At 44.9% G+C, this 17,282-nt stretch overlaps 1 protein-coding gene across 1 annotated transcript; it reads right to left on the reverse strand.

Moving 5' to 3' along the window:
* Positions 1 to 769: 769 nt before the first annotated feature.
* On the reverse strand, positions 770 to 16,470 carry CDC37L1 (cell division cycle 37 like 1). The gene is made up of 7 exons (XM_042053957.1): positions 16,275 to 16,470; positions 14,668 to 14,949; positions 12,351 to 12,441; positions 10,302 to 10,417; positions 9,893 to 10,015; positions 2,349 to 2,504; positions 770 to 1,383 (listed from the first exon to the last, which is right to left on the reverse strand). The coding sequence occupies exons 1-7, from the start codon at positions 16,377 to 16,379 to the stop codon at positions 1,282 to 1,284; spliced, it is 975 nt and encodes a 324-aa protein (XP_041909891.1). The 5' UTR covers positions 16,380 to 16,470; the 3' UTR covers positions 770 to 1,281.
* Between the last annotated feature and the right edge of the window lie 812 nt (positions 16,471 to 17,282).

The raw sequence follows: 17,282 nt of genomic DNA on the forward strand, positions 1-17,282 counted from the left end.
TTTTCCTGTGGGCAGCTTTGCAGCCACTCTGCCCCAGCCTGTGGCACTGCCTGGGGTTGTTTTGCCTGAACTAAAAACTGGAGTAGGCTGTCATCACTGAACTTTTGAAATCAGTATGCCTTCTAGACCTTAGGTAAAATCAGAACATTTCAGTAAAGGCTGGAGAGTGTTTACTGATACCATTATCTGAGGCATAAGCTGTCTTCACTACTCTTCCCATTGCAGTATACATTTTTATAGACAGACCTGCTGTAACAGCAGCAAGATAGAAAAGCACAATAGAGTTTTGGAGTGCAAGGTTCTGTGGAAGGCCTTGTCTAGAAAAAGTATTTGGATTTCCAGCTTCTCAAACCAGAAGCTTTTAATGGTTTTCCACTTTGCTTGAGTTGACCATGTCAAAACCCCACTTTGGTTTAGTAGCACATGAAGTACCTTTCAAACACTGCATGACACCTCACCCTATACGACCCGTGACAAAGCTTTTTGTTTAAACTGAGGTCTTAGCCTAACCCTTGTACCTCAAGTTCCCTTCATCAATTACTTCTACCACAAGATTTGGTTTTAAAAGAAGAATCTGAAGTCAGCCAGATGAGCAAGAAGAGAGTCTGACTCTCAGAAATCATACAACCCAGCACTCATTTGTAAACAAGTGTTGCTTATGTCTTAGGATTAAACCAAGGTATGTTTAATGAAAGTACAATATAACATTTAAATCCCCTTAGTAGAGGTAGAAAGCCAGTGTTTTAATCTAATCCATTCAGATCAGAAATACTGATACCAGATACTGATTTATTGCTATTAGTGATAACCAAATTTGAGAGCTTATACTGTCAGCAAGGTAGCATGAATACAGTTGCAATCTCCAATATTCAGAGTAAAACATATCCACATCTGTAGTAAGACAATAGCAGATTCTAACAAGAATCTGCTGCTTCTTGTAAACATTGTATTTGTGCAGATGTTTAATTTCCAAAATCATGAAAGGCAAGGTTAGTAGCAGAAAACACATCCAGTTTCACATTCGGCAATGTAAGAACCCTGCTCTTCAAGGACAACTAAAAACCTAGCAGCACATTTCAAACAATATTACAAGTTTTTCTTAATTACTCACCCTTCGAAGTCCCTCCCCCCAAAATGAAATAAAAACAACAAAAATCTGACACAAAAAAATAAAGTGCAGTACCCAGAAAAATAAGTGTCAAGAAAATAGCCATGTTTGTTTCTTTGGGAAAAAAAACCAAAGGGGAAATAAAAGAGTACTTGGCCTCAGGCTTAAAAGTACTATAATGTGTCCATCATTTTGGATTCTTCTTCATCTCTTTGTATCACAGAGTTAAAACTGCAGACATCCGTGTTTATGGAACCTTGTAGATCTCCTGTGTTCTGCAACAGATGAAAAATCGACAGTTTAATGCTCCGTAACTGTACACGTGGAGGGAGAAACAAGAGTGAGAGAGAAACAGAGAAGACTGTTTGCATTGTCCATCTTATGATGAGACAAATTTGCAAGAGAAAGGAAATAAGGTCTGAAAACATCATCAACCAGTATTACATCACTGTTTCAAGAATTTTTAAAATTTGCTAGCATAGCTTGTATTAGGTCCTAATATTTCTAGTACCTAACTGCACATTTACATAAAATTCAGCTGCTTGATCTTACCTCTGAGAGGTACTTTAATCAAATTATTTCAAACAAGTACTTTCAATTGTGATTCCTTTCCTAACACATATTTTATTGACAATCTTTTAAGTTGTTTCTTCATTCCAGAATGTGGCCATAACTGGAACTGTAAAAAACACCTAAGTATGTTCAGTTTCCTTTCATCACGAAGGGAGACTTTCCTTAGGCTTGACTTCTCTTGCCCAGAGAAGTTGTGGTGTGCCTGGCAGTGTTCAAGGCCAGGGTGGATAGGGCTGTGAGCAGTCTGGTCTATGAAAGGCGTCCCTGCCATGGCAGGGGGTTTGGAATTAGACGATCTTTAAAGGCCCCTCCAACTCAAACCATTCTATGATTCTGTGACTTACTTGACTGATCCCATGCTCGTGGTGATGACTGGGAATACAGTTCTAGGATCTGATCCGTTCTGTCATGCAGTGTTTATTTCAGGCATGAAAATGTAAAGGCACTGAACAAATAGATGCTTTTGATCTTATGCTGATGCTGTGTGAATTCCAGAAAGGAAAAAGAAAGCCCATATATGCCTTGTGTATTAATAATACTGCATGATATATCCCAAGTACTAGCAATTCAAGAAATACTCCTCTTTACATCTCAGAAAGGTACAGCTTCTCTAGGCAGGACCTAATCCTGCTTTAGTTAAATTAAACTTTAGAAATAATAAACCTACCTGTAAGAAAGATGTCCACTCTCCCATGCAACCAGGATTAACATTGAGATCATGGAGTAACATAGTTTGAAAGCCATGTGATTGTGACCAGATTCTCACTCTTGTCTTAAATGCCTCAAGTTCATTTTTAAAGGCCTCAAAGTAGCCTTCTCCTGTCTGCAAAGAGAAAAATGAAATATTTGTTCTTCATCCAGATTTACTTTTGAATTGTGAGCATACACAGTGCTGAAAAAAATCCATGCAGTAATGACATGGAATTTTGGGGAATAACAAGTGGGAACAACTCAGGAATAATGTCAGTCAATTTAAAATTATATTTCAGGTAGATTTCTTTTTAAGACAACCTGTAGCATTTATATGTCTAAGTAAAGTAACTGATTTATCTAAGGACATGTAAAACTAAATCTAATTTTAGCCTTTCATTTATTCCGACTCAGAAGGTATCCTTACAACAGGTGCTTTTTGAAGCCCTTTGGTCAAAAGTAAAGCACAAACTGACTCACATTTTAACTACAATCATTTAAGCACTATTAAGATCCCTTAAACTCTTGAACAACTGAACACAGCCTACAGCAAATCACAGTTTCAGTTTTCCCACCTTTTTCCTGCACAGCTCTGGATTGCCCTATTTCAGTAATGAGAAAGGGACACTATTTATATATCCACCCCACTGTAAAGTGCAGATGAAATGGAAAAACTGTGACAATACGTAACTACACTTTGAAAACACATGCAATTAGTCAAAAGTCAGAGCAGTTTAAGCCCAGTCTGTGTTTGCTGTTGTCTGTAACACACCTGCTGTCCCCCTGCTGCAACAAGCAAAATCCACTAAGCCTTCTGTTTTGGGGTGATTTTATGATGCTACTTTATTCCCTAATCATCTGCTTTATGCCCAGAAAATGTCTCTGGTACCTTTAAGATGAACCAGGGGACGGGGCCAGAGCCTGAGAACCCCAGGTGCGGGCTCTATTCGATCTCTCTCTCCAGTGTGGTCAGTGGCTACATTGACTTTTAGTGAATTAATTTTGACAACTTAGGCAAGAAGCTTCTGGGTTTTTTTCTCCTTTGCCCCCCTGCCTCCTCACCCTGGCCTGGTGGCTTTTCACAGGCAAATCCTTTCAGCAAGATTTTTTTTTTTTTTTTTTCCCCCCTCTCTCTGGCCCAGGGAGCCTATGGGGCACCCCCAGCCAGTCCAAACCCCAGGAAGACCGAGTCAGTGAAAGAAGGGACATTAAACTCCACCAACTTCACCTGCTGCAAGAACACCCATGCCAGAAATCCAACAGGTTCCCAGCTGCTGCGTGAACTGTTTTCTCTCCACTTCCAAGAGACAAAGAAGGGCAGCAGCCAGCTGTGCTGCTCGGCCACATGGTGAGGTGGAGGTGGGGTGTAAGGTTCAATTTTTGTTTTTTTTTTCCTGTGCTTTGTGGGTATCTTGCTTTGCTAATAAACAGTTTTACCTTTTTTTTCACTTTCATCCCCTGGTATCCATTTCTCTCACGGACAGAAGAAAAGGGAGTTATTGCAGTCCTTTCTCTCTAGAGGAGATGCTCATTCCAGGGCATTTTTCTCCTGAAATTTGTCTCCAAAACAGAGACAAATTTGGCACCCAATGTAGGGCAAGAGAAAGTGAAAAAAAAAATACATTCTGGTTTGAAACACTTTGTATTAGGGTACAGCAGTCAGTGGTCACCACGCTGCATGATTTAATAACGTTTCTCTGGAACCTAGGCATGTGTACCTGTCTGCAGAGATGGGGAATTGGGTCCCTGCCATATACCTTTTACAAATCAGGAACACAAATTAGGATTGTCATGTTAATATGCCTGCTGCTAGTGATTTACACAAGTTTAACAGAAATAATGGGAACCACTGAGAACCATTGTCTTTCCGTCCTGGCCTCAGGAACCTTCTTTTGGGGTTTTTTAGTAATTACACCCAGTCTTTTAGGGGAAAAGTGGGGGACAATATTTCCCAGCACTTCATCTCCTTTCTCCCCTCAGATGTGGCACGTAACCTTTTGAGAATGTTCAGTTTCCCCTGGATGTTGAAGATACCACCCTCCTGTTGCATTATCTTGTAGGTTTCCTCTGTATGGTCTGTGGCTTGTCTAAAATGAGGGCTGAGATTTTCAGAGTTGTACAGATACCTACCCCAGTTGTGGAAAAGTCTGAGTGGTGTGGGATGTAGGAGAACACAGGCCAAACCCTGAAGGAATTCTCTGACCCAAACTTCCCTCCTGAACAAATTCAGAATCCAGCTGAGTTGGGGAAATATCTGAGAGAGAACTGCAATAGCAACTCTAGTGAGAAGAAACTCACTGCAAGGTGCTAGGTCCTGGCTAACACTTACCGCACACCGTAGGGCAGCAGATACAGCCAGAGGGGAAGGAGGATGAATCAGAAGACACCCCAGTCACTCTGGCTGCAGCTAAACCAGACAGGTAGCCTAAGCCAATAGCAATTGCTCCTGTCCAGAAAAGGAAACACAAAGCCAAATCCATTCACCCAGTGGATGATGATGGCCAGCCAGGACCTTCACAGCCAGCAGAGGAATCTGAACCAGAAATCATTACTGAGTGTCTGTCCACAGAAAGCCTTTGCACCCCAAGAAAAGCCTTATGAAACAGTATTAAGTTGGATGGTCCGAATCTGGGATGCTGCAGGCGATGGTACAGTTCTGGATGGCACTGAAGCGAGGCATTTGGGGTCCCTGTCATGTGATTTAAGTATTGACCAAGGGATGACAAGGGGCCCTGAAGCTCTCAGTCTCTGGACACGGCTCTTAAGAAATGTGAAGGAAAGCTACCTGTGCCGGGAAGGTCTCCAGCTGCAGCAAAACCCCTGGAAGGCCATGGAACAAGGGATTCAATGCCTCAGAGAACTGGCAGTGATAGAGATCATATTCTCAGATGACCAAGCAATTAGGAGCCCTGACATGGTAAAATGCACACCAGTGATGTGGCTGAAACTTGCACAACACGCACCACCAGAATATGTCCCTGCTTTGGCAACGATGACATGGAATGATGGGGATGAGACAGTGAGTCCTATGGTGAGGAGGCTCCGGGCGTATGCAGACACTGTGCACGGCCCAGCACAAGCAAGAATTGCAGCTGTGGAAAAGAGTCTGTCAGATCGCATATGGAAAATGGAAAACCAGACTGAGGAGACCCATAAGAAACTCAGAGACAAGATTAAAGAGAGCCTTCTTCATATCTCATCAGACCAGAGGCCCTGCTATCAGAAACAGACATCCCCCAGCTAGGGAGAGAGGATACACCCCCACAAGCTGAGCTGTGGTTTTTCTTTTGTGAGCATGGGGAAAATATAAAAAGGTGGGATGGAAAACCCACTTCTGCCCTGGCAGCATGGGAGTGTGAAGCGAAGGACGGCAATAACCAGAGAGGGAGTTCCACCAGAAGGAAAGTATCTCTAGTTTTGAAAAATATCCAAGGCTAGAGGGGCCCTGCATCTAGCCAGGTAGAGGCATGGGAGAATCAGGTCTTTTGGACTGTGTGGATTCATTGGCCTGGCACATCAGCACCACAAAAATACGAGGCCTTGGTCGACACTGGTGCACACTGCACCTTGATCCCATAGGGACATGTGGGGGCAGAACCTGTCTCTATTGCTGGGGTGACAGGGGGATTGCAGCAGTTAACCCTGTTGGTGAGCCTGACTGGAAATGAGTGGAAGAAACATCCGATTGTGACTGGCCCAGAGGCCCCGTGCATTCTGGGCATAGACTTCCTCCAAAGCAGATATTTCAAAGACCCGAAGGGACTCAGGTGGGCCTTTGGAACAGCTGCTGTGGAGGCAGAGGGCATTAGGCAATTGAACACCTTGTCTGGGCTGACCAAGAATCCTCCTGCAGTTGGGCTTCTGAAGGGAGAAGAGCAGCGAGTGCCAATTGCCACCTCGACAGTGCACCGCCGGCAGTATCGGACAAATCGAGATGCTGTGATCCCCATCCACAAGATGATCCGCGAGCTGGAGAGCCAAGGGGTGGTCAGCAAGACCCACTCACCCTTCAACAGCCCCATCTGGCCTGTGCGCAAGTCTGACAGGGAATGGAGATTGACTGTGGACTATCGTGCCTTGAATGAAGTGACTCCACCACTGAGCGCTGCTGTGCCGGACATGCTGGAGCTCCAGTATGAGCTGGAGTCCAAAGCAGCAAAGTGGTACACCACTATTGACATTGCCAATGCATTTTTCTCCATCCCTCTGGCAGCAGAGTGCAGGCCCCAGTTTGCCTTCACCTGGAGGGGCGTGCAGTACACCTGGAACAGACTGTCCCAGGGGTGGAAGCACAGTCCCACCATCTGCCATGGACTGATCCAGATTGCACTGGAAAAGGGTGAGGCTCCAGAACATCTGCAGTACATTGATGACATCATTGTGTGGGGGAACACAGCATTGCAGGTATTTGGGAAAGGAGAGAGAATCATCCAAATTCTCCTGGAAGCTGGTTTCACCATCAAAAGGAGCAAAGTCAAGGGACCTGCCTGAGAGATCCAGTTCCTGGGAGTAAAGTGGCAAGATGGACTACTACCGCAGGCCTGGTTCCTACGGTATATCACCGTGTCCCACAGCCATAGGGAGGAGGACGAGGAGGAGAAGATCCAGCAGGCAGGAATTGTGCAGCAAGATTGATTTATTTAATTATTTTACAAACACTTTTATAGACTTTTTTCTTCATAGTCTAATTGGACAAAGGACCAGCCACCCCTTGGGGGTGATTGGCCAAAATCCTAAAACATCCATTATCAAAATATTTTCTACTATACCATAAACTTTCCAAGGTTGCAGGTGGCTTGGTTGTTTACATTCCCTGCTACCTCTTCTGTGAGAGAGAAAAATCTCTCACGGACTTAGAAAATAACAAGAAGTCCTTGCTAACAGCATTTTTGTACCTACAATGGATGACGTCATTCCCACTGAGGTCATCAATAAGATCACGGCAATGTCTCCACCGACCAACAAGAAGGAAACACAAGCTTTCCTAGGCGCCATAGGTTTCTGGAGAATGCACATTCCCAAGTACAGCCAGATCGTGAGCCCTCTCTACCTGGTCACCTACAAAAAGAACGATTTCCACTGGGGCCCTGAACAGCAGCAAGCCTTTGCCAAGATCAAGCAGGAAATTGCTCATGCTGTAGCCCTTGGCCCAGTCAGGACAGGATCAGAGGTAAAGAACATGTTCTCCTTTGCAGCTGGGAACAATGGTCTGTCCTGGAGCCTCTGGCAGAAGGAGACTGGGGAGACTCGGGGTCTGGGATTCTGGGAGCCAAAGCTACAGAGGGTCCAAAGCCAACTACACTCCCACAGATAAGGAAATCCTGGCAGCCCATGAAGGAATCTAAGCTGCCTCAGAGGTAATCAGCACAGAGGCACAACTCCTCCTGGCACCCCGACTACGGTGCTGGGGTAGATGTTTAAAGGAAAGGTTCCCTCTACCCACCATGCCACCAATGCCACACCGAGCAAATGGGTTTCTCTTATGACACAGAACGCCTGAATTGGAAACCTGAATCACACTGGGATTTTGGAAATAATCACAAATTGGCCTGAAGGTGAAAGCTTTGGTCTTACTGATGACGAGGAGCAGGAACAAGTGACACACGCTGAAGAAGCTCCACCATACAACCAACTGCCATCAGAAGACACACGCTACGCTCTTTTCACTGACGGTTCTTGTCACATCGTAGGGATGAACCAGAAGTGGAAAGCAGCCGTATGGAGTCCTACACGACGGGTTGCCGAAGCTACCGAAGGAGAAGGTAGATCAAGCCAGCTTGCTGAACTCATTCAGTTGGCCCTGGACATTGCTGAGAGAGAGAAGTGGCCAAAGCTCTACCTCTACATTGATTCATGGATGGTAGCCAATGCTCTGTGGGAATGGCTGGAAAGGTGGAAAAAGGCCAACAGGTAGCATAGGGGAAAACCAATCTGGGCTGCTGAGGAGTGGAAAGACATCACTGCCCGAGTAGGAAAGCTAGTTGTGAAAATCTGCCATGTAGATGACCATGTCCCCAAGAGTAGGGCTGATGGGAACACCAAAACAATGAGCAGGTAGATCAGGCTGCGAAGACAGAAGTGTCACAGATAGATTGGAAACACAAAGGAGAGCTGTTCCTAGCTCAATGGGCCCATGATGCCTCAGGCCATCAGGGCAGAGATGCCACCTATAAGTGGGCACGAGACCGAGGGGTGGATCTACCCATGGACAGTATCTCCCAGGTGATCCATGACTGTGAGACATGCGCTGCGATCAAGCAGGCCAAGCGGGTGAAGCCCCTGTGGTATGGTGGGCAATGGTCCAAATACAGGTATGGGGAGGCCTGGCAGATTGATTACATCACACTGCCTCAAACCCGCCAAGGCAAGCGCTATGTGCTCACAATGGTAGAAGGCACCACTGGATGGCTGGAGACCTACCCTGTGCCTCACGCTACAGCCCGGAACACCATCCTGGGCCTGGAAAAGCAAGTCCTTTGGAGGCATGGCACCCCTGAGAGAATAGAGTCTGACAATGGGACTCATTTCAAGAACAGCCTTATAAACACCTGGGCTAGGGAGCATGGCATTGAGTGGGTGTACCACATCCCTTACCATGCACCAGACGCTGGGAAAGTAGAGCGGTGCAACAGCCTGCTCAAAACCACCTTGAAGGCACTGGGCAGGGGAACTTTCAAAAACTGGGAGGTGCATTTAGCAAAGGCCATCTGGTTTGTTAACACCCAAGGCTCCACCAACCAAGCAGGCCCTGCCCAATCTGAGCCCCTGTGAGAAGCACATGGAGACAAAGTTCCAGTAGTGCATGTCAGGGGACTTTTGGGCAAAAGTGCTTGGGTCAACTCTGCCTCGAGTACAGACAAACCCATTAGCGGGGCTGTCTTTGCTCAGGGACCTGGGTGCACATGGTGGGTAATGCAGAAGGATGGGGAAACACGCTGTGTACCTCAGGGAGATTTGCTTTTGGGTGAGAACCCCTTGTAATGTTGGAATACCTATGTACCACTGTTTGCTGAATGTGACTGCCACTACTTGTATATAGTTACATGTATATATGTATAGATGTGTGTGCTTAGAATTGGAATGTATTAATTTGGGCATTAAGCTGACAGTATGGAATAAGGGCTTGGGGTGATTCTATGATGCTACTTTATTCCCTGATCATCTGCTTTATGCCTAGAAAATGTCTCTGGTATCTCTAAGATGAACCAGGGGATGGTGCTGGAGCCTGAGAACCCCAGGCACAGGCTCTATTCAATCTCTCTCTCTCTCTCCAGTGTGGAAACACTCATTCCAGGGCATTTTTCTCCTGAAACTTGTCTCCAAAACTGAGACACTTTCATTTTCAGAACTGGAATTATAACAAAGTACTCTGTCTAGAAAATAATTGCTAACAAAGCACTTTCCCATAAGCCTAAATCAGTCAACACATTATTTAGCCTCGTAGGAAGAGACCCTCTCTAGAACACTGGTCCTCCTGTAAAGCATCAAGAGTTTCTCACATCATTACCCAAGTTGACTTACTTTGGCTTTTTGGAAAAAGAGACGAAAACATCCTCTTGGATCCACATTGCAACTTCTGGCAATTTCTATAATAAACTGCATTACAACTGCTTGGTGTGCTACTTGCTCCATCAGAGCTCTTTTCTGAAAAAAGGAGCAAAAAAAAGAGTTGAAGTTCTGATTTAAAGAAGTTCCTGTGATTATATTTCTAAAATTCAGCAGAATTTCCTTTTGCTCCAGTTCCTAAGCAGATGAGAACTGATGCTTACAGAACCAAGAGGTTCATAAATAGCTATAACTAAACATAAATGTGACAATGCACTATCAATAAAGTGATTGGAAGAACAGTTCAACAGCTAACGAAGTTGGTCACCATTCTACTGTGCAAGTGGGAAAATGTGTCCTTCCAAAGACTTAAACATCTTCATACCTGTTCAGCTTCTAGATGAAAACACCACAACATGAGATACCTAGATGTTTCTTCACATACAAGGTATGGGTGATCAGACAAAAACCTTTGACTATCATCCCATCTGCTCAGCATGCCTAATAAGAGAAACACAGTTAAGATATTCTAAATGGATAAATGATTTGATGCAGCAAGGAAATTACTTGCACTGATACCCAGTATATAACAACTTGGCAATTTACCAACCTCAAAATGACAGCATGCAGCTAAATTTGGGGGGTTTATTTTATACATCTAAGCAATGCTGAAAGAGCATTACCAGAAGACATAATTAGACTTTGAAAATACTAAAAGTAGATTATAACAGTTATGCATTTCTAGCAATGCTAATAAGTTATTTTTAATCAGTCCTCATACACAAAGTGGTGTAGGTATCTATTAGTTACAGTATCAATTGGCTTAAAAAGTTTATGGATAGAGATTTACACTAAGTGGCTCTGACAAACACAAATCCTCCAAATGTTCGCAAATAAAAATGCAAAGAACAGAACCTGTATTCTGTCAAAAATTAAAGTGCTTCTAACACATAATTTGCTATATTTTTAGAAAAATTCAAATTAATTATACAAACAGCTTGATCTCAAAAAACAAGCTACACCAGTATCGGAAAGTTAATCAGAACTTTGAATTGTGGTATCATGGCACTACCTTAATGTAATAAGCTGAATTTAAAATCAGAACTCAATACTCACAGCATTTCTCAAAACTGCCCTCCAAGTATCACTGACAGTCATTATTGGCAACAGGTACCAGATGTAGAGTTTCACCCATCTATCAGCACAATTATAACTGGGCTAGAGATAATTCAGTGGTAATGACCTAAGATAATCTGAATTCTAGCAAACAATGGCGAAAGAGAAAGCAACAGTTTATATTTCTTTTGACTGTTTTCGAGTTATTCTGTGTAAGTTCTTTATTGAAGTCAGAGCAGGATCCAGAAACAGGACTCATGCAATATAGCAAAGTCCACAGCTAGCATGGAACAAATGACTTCAGAAAGCATTAATGTACTGTAGTTTTCTACAGTGGACTTATGTATTTCAAATTAAAATAGTAACATGGCTTTGAACTTACAAAGTACAAAAAAATTTAGCTTCTCTAGTAAGGTTGCTTCTGTAACAGTTTAATTTTAATTTAGACAAAGAGTAATTCTGTCCAACTCTCAGCTAGGAAGCCTACAAGACAGCCTCTTCTTTTTTTACCTGCTGAAATGCACAGCAGGGGGATATCTTCTAATTCCAGTATCATTACACTGAGCAGTTAAGGTACTCGAGAGAACCTGTACCTATTACTGCTGTTTACATACTCTGACATCATTGTACCTCAACCTGATACTTGCAAGGCTTGCTAAGGCTAACAGGGCTCAAAGCCCTTTCTTTAAAACAGCTTTAAGACCCTCAGAAGCCAAATAGCTTATTAAAAACAAGTTTGTAAGAACAACTGAATTTTGCCAATCTAGTCTTACTCTTGATTGTTCCAGAATTCTAAATACGGCTACACTGTACTATTGTGTGAAACCAGCCTGAATGGCAAGCACTTCAGAGAACCATCAAAATTTCAGATTACATTACAAGATTAGCTTTGTGCTCAATCAAGTTTAACAATTATGACAGAGCTAAAGTGACACCTAGTGGATAATTAAGTATAGTTTTAAACACACAATTCTGAGCACACATACTCTCAGTGCAGGTGTTTACAAACATGTCCATTTAATCAGCCATTACCCTTACAGATTAACAGGTGACCAAAACCCATTTAATAAAACATTTAATCTCCTTTAATAAAAGCAGGGCGTCAAGGACAACCCATGCACTTTTATATACATGACTTATATTTCCAGGAACGTCCTTGCCTTTTCCCACTGGTGTGGAATATCCCTCTGTCCTGATAAAATAAAACTGAACAGTCTGTCATCTAGGTCTTTCAGTTATTAGCATTCATTTTGTACAAGAAGGAGAAAACCAACACAAATTCTGTAGGCACTGCAAGATGTTGGAAAAACAGACTCACCAAAGTGTCTAATCTTTTGTTCATGTTTTTGCATAAGTGGTTCAGACACAGCTTCATCTTCAATTTCTTTTCTTTTTTGATTAATAAAACTCTGAGGAAGAGAAAGATTGTACTATCACATAAATGCCACACATACTGTTCAGTGATAAAAAGGAGTAACATATTTTAATATGCTACTATTTAAAGAGCTATGTTCTAATTTTAGAGTCATCTCATATTTGAGAAGGTTTTCTTTTAGAAAGTACATTACCTAGTAACAGAATTTCAAAGTCCCATCATAGTGTATGAAAAACTTCTGTTTTCAGATGGGAACTTACTGATCTGTTAGTCATGAGAATCATGTACATTGCAGCCTGGATCAGACAAATCAATGAAATTAGGAGATGTGATAGTGATGTCAAACTAATTTTTGCTTTTACATATTCTTCATGTATATTTGTAGCTCTGTAGCCTGTAAACTGTAGAGATCCATAGCTAGCATTTTACCTACTTGGTTAGCAAGAAAGACAAAACACATTCCTAAAGGCCCAGTGCTAATCTTGGTTCTTCTGAGACCAAGGACAAGATACTCTTCCAAAAACAACTAGTGAGGAAGGGGGGCTTCAGCAGAGAGTCGAACCAAGAGGAGGAATTACTTCAACATCTGTGTTTCCAGTTGGGGAGTCTTGTTAAGTTGCTAAATTTATAAAACTGTACTTGCTCTATGTCACATAGCCACCTTCAGTCCATTTTCTGTGTGTATTTTGGTGTGTCCCTTCATTTTTATGAAGGGACCTTTCATAAAAGCTTTAACTGCATTTATCATCTGACTGTGTCTGGTTTGTGATTTTAAGGCTCAGAAAAAGGCAACAATATCAGCTGAAATTAAATTGTGAAAACAAAGATGAGAAAAAAGTTCATGCTAAATAATTTGTATTACAGTAGACAGTATTAGAGGCAAACTAAGTTTCATATTCTAGGCTGGATGGGACATTTAAAGATCATGGAATTTCAACCCTCCCTGCCCAGGCAAGAACATCTTCCACTGAATTAGGTTGCTTCAAGACCAATCCAATCTGACCTCTGGTACTTTAAGGATGAGGCCACCCACAACTTACTTCCCTGGGAAACCTGTTCCAGTGTCTTGACACCCTAACAATAAAAAAAAAGTCTTCCTTATAGCCAGTCTAAACCTACCATCTTTCAGTTTAAAGCCACTCCCCCTCGTCCTGTCACTACAGGCTGTGAGTAAGTAAGAGCTTCCCAGAGCTTTCTCTTCTTCAAGCTGAACAACCTAAGCTCTCCCAGCTTTTCCTCATAGGAAAGGTGCTCCAGCCCTCTGATAATTTCTGTGGCCCTCCTCTGGAGCCGCTCCAACAGGAGTCTTTCTTGTACTGGGGACCTGAGAACTGGGTGCAGCACTTTGCGGGGCGAGTCTCAGGAGAGGGGGCAGAATCCCCTCCCTGGCCCTGCTGCCCACGCTGCTTTGGATGCAGCCCAGGACATGTTTGGCTTTCTGGGCTGTGAGTGCCCATGGCTGGGTCATGTCCAGCCTCTCACCCACCAGCACCCCCAAGTCCTTCTGGGTAGGGCTGCTCTGATCTGTTCATCCCCAGCCTGTGCTGATACTGGGGACTGTCCCGACCCAAGTGCAGCACCTTGCACATGGCCTTGTTAAAACACACGAGATCACCACAGACCCACTTCTCAAGCTTTTCCAGGTGCCTCTGGAAGGCTTTCTTCAGGTCTGATAACTGCACCACTCAGGTTGGTGTCATCTGCAAACTTGCTGAGAGTGCACTTGATCCCTCTGTTTAACTCTAATGAAGATATTAAATAACACTGGTCCCAGTGCAGACCCTTGAGCGACACCACTTGTCCCTGGTGTCCATTGGGACTCTGAGCCATACGCCACCAACCAATCACTTTCTTATCCATCTAAGAGTCCACCCATGAAATCCATCTCTCTCCAATTTAAGAGAGAAGGATGTTGTAGGAGACCATGTCAAAGGCTTTACAGAAGTCCAGATAAATGACATCTGTAACCCTTCTCTTGCCCACTAATGCAGTCACCCCACTGTAGAAGGGCACTGAATTGGTCAGGCAAGACCTGCCCATGGTGCAGCTGTGCTGGCTGTCCCGAACCACCGCCCTGTCCTACGTGTGCCTTAGCACAGCTTCTGGGAGGATCTTCCAGTGATCTTCCCAGGCACAGAGATGAGGGACACCTCATGGTTTTGTGCTGTACAAGACACAGAAGACATGCAGAGACTAGTAAGAACTGGAATGAACCAAAGAGGTTAGCACTTGTTTCCATGCACACTGATGTAGGTCATACCTTATTAAAAACTTCTTTACTAACAGGATCTGAGTTCCATAGATTCTGTCTTTCCCTCTGGTTTAGTGCTTCTTCTTTTCTTCTCCATTCTTCCTCTCGCCATCTCAACTCAGCAGCTTCTGTCCTTGCTTGAGCAGATTCCTGATCACAGGATTCTGAATTATGCAGTGCTAAACTACCAAATTTTTGCTGGGCTTCCGCTAGGTTCCATGTGCACTCTACAGAGTGCTTCACAAACTCTCTTTCTTTTTGGCAGGCTAATTCAATCCCTTGGCTGTATGTCTGTGAGGAAAATCAGACATGCTATTTATGGAGAGAAAATTGTTGGTTTACAGTTTCTGTAGAAGCAGACTAGCCTGAATCCCAAAGATAATAATAATGCACCTGGAAGGCACCTTAGATATGCAGGATTATAACAGCAGGAGTGATGAAGCATGGCAACATACAACTATGTCTTCCAGAAAGAGATTTCCCATTCAAGTCACCTTAAGTGTACTTGCAAAATCATGGATCATGTGCTGCTATCAGTAATAGTCTCCAGACTGTAAAAATACTTTTGACACAGCTGAAACCCCTCCGGTTATCTTAGGGCTGGAACATTAGCAGCAGCCAAGTGTGAGAATACTCTGAATATACACTTCTGATAAGAAATTACTGGTTTTGAGATGTCAGATCACAACAGTAAAGTAACTGCTGCTGGCTGCATTTCAGTATTAGTACCTAAACAGATGGCCAACATCTTCCCTTAAACCCACACTAGAAGTGGCATATAAGTTATAAAGCAGCCAAGGCCCAGCACAAACATGTGCTCCTTTTGCTCAAATCTGTTGAAGATGTCACCACTCATAGCTGGGAGAGAAAAGGGACATTGTAAGCAACTCTGTTTATATTACTTCCAGGTGTGTGGTCAGAATTCACACTCAGTAATTCAAGAAATTATCCTCTATAACACTTGTCATGTGTTTCCCACCAAGAGTGAAGAAAAAAAGCATCCATATGCATTAGTTCCTCAGCCTTCCACTGCCACGTTATGAAATCTGCAGCGCTGATAATCTCTGGCGGGGCACACGAAGGACAATTTGTGAAAGATTGTCTGAAGGAAACTTTAACGCAGGTAAATCAAACTTATTGTCCCAACTTTGTTTGGGAATTACAGCATTTTTATTCCGGCACTGACAAGAAGAAAATTCCACCGTTAGAAAACTACGTTAGAAAAGTAACGTAATGGCAGCTTCTTGCGAGAACACACAGAATTCCTTACAAGGCGTTTATAAATCGCCGCCTCGCCCTGGCCACCAGAAAAACACACCGCCTACCTATCTGCTCCTCAGGCACGGGGACGCTGGGATAACTCCAACCCAGCTCCTTCCGCACCGCCCGCCCGCGGCGGAGCTGCTACCCAGGGCTGCCGGCGCCAGACCCCACCTGTCCCCGCCGGCCCTCAGAGCCCCGGCGGGCTCCCCCGCACGCCCCCGTCCCGCCACGGCGCCCGCCCTCCCGCCGCCCCTCCGCGGGCCGCGCCGCCCCAGCGCCGACTCACACCGCGCCCCCCGGGGCGAGACGCGGTGCGAGGGGCCGCGGCAGCGGGGCCGGGGGCACGGGCGTACCTGCACCTCCGGCAAGCGCTGCCGGAAGGCGGCAGCCTGCGCCCGCTCGTCGTCCTCCTCCTCCGGGGCGCCGCCGTCGTGGGAGCGCGGCAGCCACAGCGCCATGCCCGGTGCCGTCCCGGCGGCACGACCCGCTCGCCGGAACTGGGGCAGCGGCACTTCCGCCGATCGGAGCGCGGCCGGCAGCACCCGCCCCCGGCGCGTCGGGAGGAGCGAGTGCCGGGCGCGCCTCAGGGGCGGTAATGAAGGCAGCGGCGGGCGGGGGCGGGCACTGCCGCGGCTCCGCCTCTGCCCCGCTCCTCCTCCGTCCCTGCCCCGCCCCTGCCCTTACTCTGTGCCTGCGCCTGCGCTTTTCCTTGCTGCTCTCTGTGCGTCTGGGTCTGTGGCTGCTCCTGTCCCTGCCCGCGCCACTGTCCCTGCCCCTGTGCCTTTCCCTGCCCCTGCCTTTTCCATGCCTCTGGTCCCCTTCCTGCAGGCTGCAGCGCGGCGCTGGCAAGCCACGCGTGTGTGTGCATGTATGTACGAGCCTTCAGTCCTAAGAGCTCCTGGGGTGCTGTCCTGGGGTGTTTCAATGGCTTGGCTCTCATCTGGGAATGGAAGTTAGCATAAAATGAGGCCATACCTTTGTAGTAATACCCCCGTAAAGATTAAAACGTGCCCTCGATGTAGTCCTAATTTTTTACCCATGGATTGGTTATTTAGGTCTTCCTCCAAACAGGAGGCACTGACTGGTTCTTTGGGGGTCGCAGGTGTAAAGTCTGTTAGGAAAATATGCCAAGAAAATTTTAGGTTGAATGGGAAGGCAGGGGGCTTGCTGTGGCCAAAGGGATAGTACTAATATGTTGCTGACAACAGTTCTCATCACTCAGTCATTTTCTTGTAGTAATCAAATGTTTCTGTGTTATGCTAAGGTCTATGAAATCAGTCCCTGTTATATGGGATGATAAAAGCCAAAAATACTAAACGAAAGAACTCCCAATTATAGATCTTAACCTGGCACCCTTTTGA

Source organism: Corvus kubaryi, unplaced genomic scaffold (assembly GCF_017639235.1).
Source record: "Corvus kubaryi isolate FWS band 111438036 unplaced genomic scaffold, C.kubaryi_AGA036_p1.0 split1-37296, whole genome shotgun sequence".
NCBI classification, from domain to species: Eukaryota; Metazoa; Chordata; class Aves; order Passeriformes; family Corvidae; genus Corvus; species Corvus kubaryi.